This window comes from Pinus tabuliformis, chromosome 2_1, assembly GCF_031772625.1.
Source record: "Pinus tabuliformis cultivar Carrire ecotype Pingquan chromosome 2_1, CPIR1, whole genome shotgun sequence".
Lineage (NCBI taxonomy): Eukaryota > Viridiplantae > Streptophyta > Pinopsida > Pinales > Pinaceae > Pinus > Pinus tabuliformis.
In genome coordinates, this window is record NC_142299.1 from 386,435,378 (window position 1) to 386,441,452 (window position 6,075).

The 6,075-nt window shown below is 42.7% G+C and overlaps 1 protein-coding gene across 1 annotated transcript; it reads right to left on the reverse strand.

Annotated features, from left to right (window-relative positions):
* Positions 1-489: 489 nt before the first annotated feature.
* LOC149200464 (uncharacterized) lies at positions 490-1,293 on the reverse strand. Its single transcript, XM_089400952.1, has 3 exons — positions 1,120-1,293; positions 919-982; positions 490-804 (listed from the first exon to the last, which is right to left on the reverse strand). Exons 1-3 carry the CDS (start codon positions 1,291-1,293, stop codon positions 722-724), a joined length of 321 nt encoding a protein of 106 aa, XP_089257078.1. The 3' UTR covers positions 490-721.
* Positions 1,294-6,075: the final 4,782 nt, after the last annotated feature.

Here is a 6,075-nt window from a genome sequence, read left to right on the forward strand (position 1 = left end):
TTAACCAGACCGGAAGATTAGCTAACATATAGCAATACAAGAAAGCCATTCACATGTTACCGTGTATAAGGAAAACGTTACAAAGATGCGAAACTAAATAATATACATGTAACAACCCTGGCATTTACCGGTCATTACAAACGACTGTACGCGGAAAGGCGGTCACTACACTCATATACCGAGTGCAGGACTTGCTCTCAATGCCGCTTTAAAACAAATATGAAACAAATAAAGTCTTTGCATGAATTGAATGCAAGTTAGACATTGAGATTTATTTCGTAAATAATGCATGCCGGTCTAGTAAACCCATAGGGTAGTATCATACCGTTAAGCAAAAGGGAAATGATTATACAGTAAATACATTGGAATGTAAATCTTTACATACAAAACCGGCAGCATAAAGACCAAGATGGCCATTAAAGAAAAACATTGACAGAATCTGTGAACTGAAAGTAAGGTATTCATTAAATAAAATTGCGAGCTGTTAACATAGCCATGTAAGAAGTCCTGGCAAGGAAGAAATAGCTGTAGAACCAGCGAAATAATTCAACCACTCCGAAGCATTTAACTCCATTAAACTGTTAATAGCTCGAGGGAAGCTTTTAAAACGAATATACAGACATTGACTCATTCAAACCCTATCAGGAGATCTTAGCCAAATCAAATGTACAATATATATATGTAGATGGCATGTAAGCCATGATCAGTACCTAGCTAAACCCTAAAAGGCTAACGCAGTACAGGTCCGGCATGAAGAGGTCGTCTGCATAGCGTAACCAGGGTTTGGAAAAATGGTAGCCATACCTGAGACATGTAAATAGAGGGTCATGAGCCACGTCTCGGCCAGAAGACAATGCATCCAACTTCACATTTAAACCATTCTTATCAAGGGAAAGACATTAAACGAGATAAGCATACCTGTGAAACCTTTAACCGGCAAATCCTCCTGCAGGCGGTAGGAAACTGTGGACGGCAAACCCACCTGCACATGACTACACACAGTGAACATTCTGAAATAGTCGGGGTATTCAGAGGGTTTCAAGGAATACGAAATACATCTCCGAGGAACCTGACTGTAAAAATGAATTACCAGACTTGATAACGTGAGCAGACTATTACTTGAACAGCAAGGTAGGAACCGGAGAGGTTGCAGAGAGAACTGTCGAGTTGTGGAGGAGCTCGGCTGCAGCTGCAGAGTGCAAATGAACTAATCCGATGAATCCGGTGTCTTAAGTATTGAATGCCAAACCCTAAGCATATCTGAGCCATCCGATGGGGTTGATAGATCTCCATCGTCCGATTAGGCGGGAGGACCTGGCGCGAAACCCACAGTGGGTCAACCCTCCGGTAGCCACATGGTATCACGTGAAACTGAGCCACTTGGCCATGGAATGGGTGAGCTGGGTTATTACCTCTTCACCATCTGGCACTTAAGTAAATAATGCGAGCCGGGTATGACAAATAAGGTTCAACCATAACATCAAAGTTTACATGATACCCAAATGTATTTGCGCAGGTGGTAAGTCATGTTCAATGGGAGTTGTTGTTTAGTTTAAGGTTATATATATATTTACATGCGTATGAGCCTGAGTGAAGGCCTTAGTTATATGATTCCTTTTATTAGTTAGGGGGTGGGTTAATAAGTTAACCACCATTACCAATTTTTTTTTTTATTATACATATTATGTTAATGAGATCGTGACAATGTGGTATCAGAGCAGAGGTTTCAAATCTGTGGCCTCTGGAGCAGTACTTCCAGCTGCATGAGAATTATTTTATAATACATGTGTGAGAAAGAATTAAATTCGGCTAACTGGTTTCTGTCTATTAATTAGGAAACAAATACAGAGATATCAAAACGATAACAGCCAACAGTGAAGATGGAGGGAATGCAGGGAGCAAATGGCATTCCTCGGGAAAATCCAGAGTTGTGGATACAGCTTGGTGCGGAGACGCGCAGTACCAATCTAGCAATACTGCAAACTGTTCAAGAACTAAAAGATGAAATGGCGCGTTTGCGAGAAGACAACGCGCGACTGACAGTGGAACAGGAAAGAATATTAAAGAGTCTGTCGGAAAGACAAAACCCACCATTAGCCAATCCTAGTGCGGAATAGCAAAGGGCAACCGAAGAGCGGAATTACGCACCTGAATTTTCAGAGGAGAAGGAAGATCATTCTGACAATGTAGTGGAACAGCAGACGCCAAAGAGACAGAGAATGGAATTACAAGGAGAATTCCGGAAAATTAAGCCTCCACATTTTAACGGAGAACAAGAGGAAGCTGCAGAGGCTTGGTTAATTAACATTAACAAGTACTTCCAGCTATATGTGTATGATCAGAATCTGAAGGCGCGGCTGGCCATCTTCCAGCTACAGGGCAAAGCAACCCTGTGGTGGGAAGAAATCAAAATTGTAAAAGGAGTAAGCGAGCAGAACATAACTTGGGAAAAGTTCCAGAAGTACTTCAAGGAGAGATATCTAACTGAGCGTTTCTACGATGAGAAGGCACGGGAGTTCCATGATTTGCGACTGGGATAGCAGTCCATGGATGAGTTCATTAACCGCTTTACCTCCCTGCTTCGCTATGTACCATATATCAAGGAGGAGAAGGCCAAGGTGCAAAGGTTTGTGAGCAGTTTACCAGCCTATATAAGAGAACGTATTGAGTTCGATAATCCCAGGACAATGGACGAGGCGATTCGTAAGGCAAGAATCTGTTATCAGCAAAACAAGCAAAAAGGAGACACTTCAAATAAAAGGTGGAATGAAAGAAAAAGCAACAGAATTGCTGGTAATAGCAAGGGAAGTTGTGGTAATGGCAGCAAAGTTGCTGGTAAAGGACAGATTGGCAAAAATATAGCAAAGAGTACCTTCCGGACTAAACCAAGTGAGAGGAGAATCAGTGAACCACCTGCCAGATCAGACCTTGAAGGAATGGCCAGACCTCCAGTCCAATGCTGGGGTTGTGGAGGCCCACACTATGTAAAGAATTGCCCTCAGCGTAAAGGAGGGGATCAGATATCTCAGATCCAAGAAGCATCAACTGTTGGAGAAGTGGCGCGCAGCATGCCAAGAATTAACGCGGCTCTGGAGGACCGTCAAGCGGAATACCAGCCGAGCATGGTGGAGTTTGAAGGTAAAATTTCCAATCTTTCCATAGCTGTTCTTATTGACCTAGGAGCTACCTTAAGTTATATTAGCCCAAAAGTAGTAGAACATTGTAAGCTATCTTCTGAAAAATTCAAAAACCCATGGCTGGTACAGCTAGCCACAGGAGCTAAAAGAAGAGTCTTAGCCAAAATAAATAACTGTCCTTTTAGCATAGCTGGACAGTCAATTACAGCAGACTTGAATGTGCTTCCATTGGGGTCCTATGACATTCTGATTGGTATGGATTGGTTGGAAAGGCATTGGTCGTTGGTGAACTGCAAGACCAAAACCATTTATTACAAGGATGACTTGGGACAGCAGCAAGAATTACAAGGGATTAAACACCCTGTACAGATCCGGCCTATCACTGCCTCCCAGTTAGCTAAATGTCTCAGGAAAAAGTGTCAGATTTACGCTATTCAAGTTGGTTATGCAGACCAGAAGAACAAGACAGCTGCATTGGATGATATTCCGGTAGTGCAAGAATTTGTGGATGTATTTCCTGAAGAAGTACCAGGATTACCCCCGAAACGGGATATAGATTTCACTATAGAGTTGACACCAGGAGCAGCACCGGTGTCACGAGCACCGTACCGGATGAGTGTACCTGAGTTGACAGAATTGAAAATGCAACTACAAGAGTTGCTGGAAAAGAATTATATCCGCCCCAGCATGTCACCGTGGGGAGCTCTGGTACTATTTGTCAAAAAGAAAGATGGGACTCTCCGTATGTGTATAGACTATCGTCAGCTGAACAAGCTCACGATTAAGAACAAGTACCCCCTACCTCGGATTGACGAACTCTTCGATCAAGTGAAGGGAGAAAAGGTGTTTTCTAAGATCGATTTGCGATCTGGTTATCATCAAATCCGAATTAAAGAAGAAGACATTGCCAAAACCGCCTTCAGGACACGCTATGGACACTACGAATTTGTAGTGCTACCTTTCGGTTTGACCAATGCACCTGCTACCTTTATGTGTATGATGAACAGCGTGTTTCACAGGTTTTTGGACAAGTTTGTGTTGATATTTATCGATGATATTCTGATATATTCTCGTTCTCAGCAGGAACACGAAGAGCACCTTAGGTTGGTGTTACAAACTCTTCAAGAACATCATCTATACGCTAAGTTCAGCAAATGCGATTTCTTCAAGGAGGAAATTCAGTATTTGGGCCATGTGATTACTAAAGAAGGAATTGCAGTAGACCCTGAGAAGATAAAAAACTATTATGGAATGGCCCATACCCAAAGATGTTGCTGATATCAGATCCTTTATGGGATTAGCTGGCTATTACCGGAGGTTTGTGGAAGGTTTTTCTAGGATAGCCTATCCTATCACCTCATTGCAGAAAAAAGGGAAGGTATTTAGGTGGACACCAGAATGTCAGCAGAGCTTTGACCGCTTGAAGCACTTACTCACCACTGCACCCATCCTGAGTATAGCTGATCCTAATAAGGATTACGTGGTGTGCACCGATGCAAGCAAAGAGGGTGTGGGAGGAGTATTAATGCAGGAAGGAAAAGTAATAGCGTATGAATCAAGGAAACTAAAAGAGCATGAGAAGAGATACTCTGCTTACGATTTAGAGTTAACTGCTGTCATTCATGCGCTGAAAATGTGGCGACATTACCTCCTAGGGAGGAAATTTCTGTTGTTAACAGATCATCACAGTTTGACGCATTATTTCAGCCAACCTACCTTGAATGCGAGACAAGGCCGTTGGGTAGATTTCCTAAGTGGGTTTGATTTTGAAATAAAGCATTTAAAGGGCAAAGAAAACCGAGTGGCAGATGCATTAAGTCGAAAGGTTCATTGTTTATGTGAACTTTCAGTCAGCAAGTGGCGGAATTCGCTGGTTGAACAAATAAAAGCAACAGCAAGTCGCGATTCTGAATACCAGCACTTAAAACAACAGGTACATCAATCTGTTAATGAAAGATTACAGCAAGGATACACACTAGATAGTGCTGGAATGTTGTGTTTTAATAAGAAATTGTATGTACCTGATTCAAATGACCTTAAGAGGCTGATTTTAGATGAGTTCCATATCAGTCACTACACTGGCCACCCAGGGTACCAAAAGATGGTCACGACGCTCAAGAAGGAGTATTATTGGCCAGGAATGAAGAAACAGGTGGTTGAGTACTTGGCGCGGTGTTTGGAATGCCAGCAAATTAAGGCAGAACATCAGCATCCAGCAGGACTGTTACAGCCTTTGCCTATTCCGGAATGGAAATGGGAAACCATTTCCATGGATTTCATAACTGGGTTGCCACGAACAAAGAAGGGCAATGACTCTATCATGGTAGTGGTTGATAAGTTGAGTAAAGCAGCGCACTTTATACCTGTGCAGTCCACTTACAAGGCGGTGCAAATTGCTCACCTCTTTATGCAAAATGTGTTCCGATTGCATGGGTTGCCAAAGGTAATTATATCAGACCGCGATGTGAAATTCACTTCCACTTTCTGGAGAACATTGTTTGCTGAGTTGGGTACTCAGTTGAAATTTAGCACGGCCTATCACCCACAGACCGATGGCCAAACTGAGCGAGTTAATCAGGTGTTGGAAGACATGTTGAGGGCAAATGTGATGCTGAAACCAAGTCAATGGGAAGAGTATTTGCATCTGGTCGAATTTGCCTATAACAATGGGTATCACACCTCAACCCAGCTAAGTCCCTTTGAGGTCCTGTATGGATGAAAGTGCCGCACACCCTCAAGTTGGGGTGGACCTGAGGACAAGCAGAGTTTGGGTCCAGAGATGCTTAAAGACATGGAAGTTATGGTGAAAAGAGTGCGTGCAAACTTAAAGGCTACTCAAGACAGACAGAAAAGCTTTGCGGACAGGAAAAGAAGATTCACAGAGTATAAGGTTGGTGACCATGTGTTTGTGAGGATTCAAACCAGAAGAAGCACACTG

Excerpts from the sequence above, each read along its gene's own strand:
- LOC149200464 (XM_089400952.1), bottom strand. The coding sequence starts at position 1,293 with ATGGAGATCTATCAACCCCATCGGATGGCTCAGATATGCTTAGGGTTT. Across the intron at positions 983-1,119 it reads GTTCCTACCTTGCTGTTCAA|GTGGGTTTGCCGTCCACAGT; the intron begins GTAATAGTCTGC and ends AGTCATGTGCAG. Across the intron at positions 805-918 it reads GCCGGTTAAAGGTTTCACAG|GTATGGCTACCATTTTTCCA; the intron begins GTATGCTTATCT and ends TACATGTCTCAG.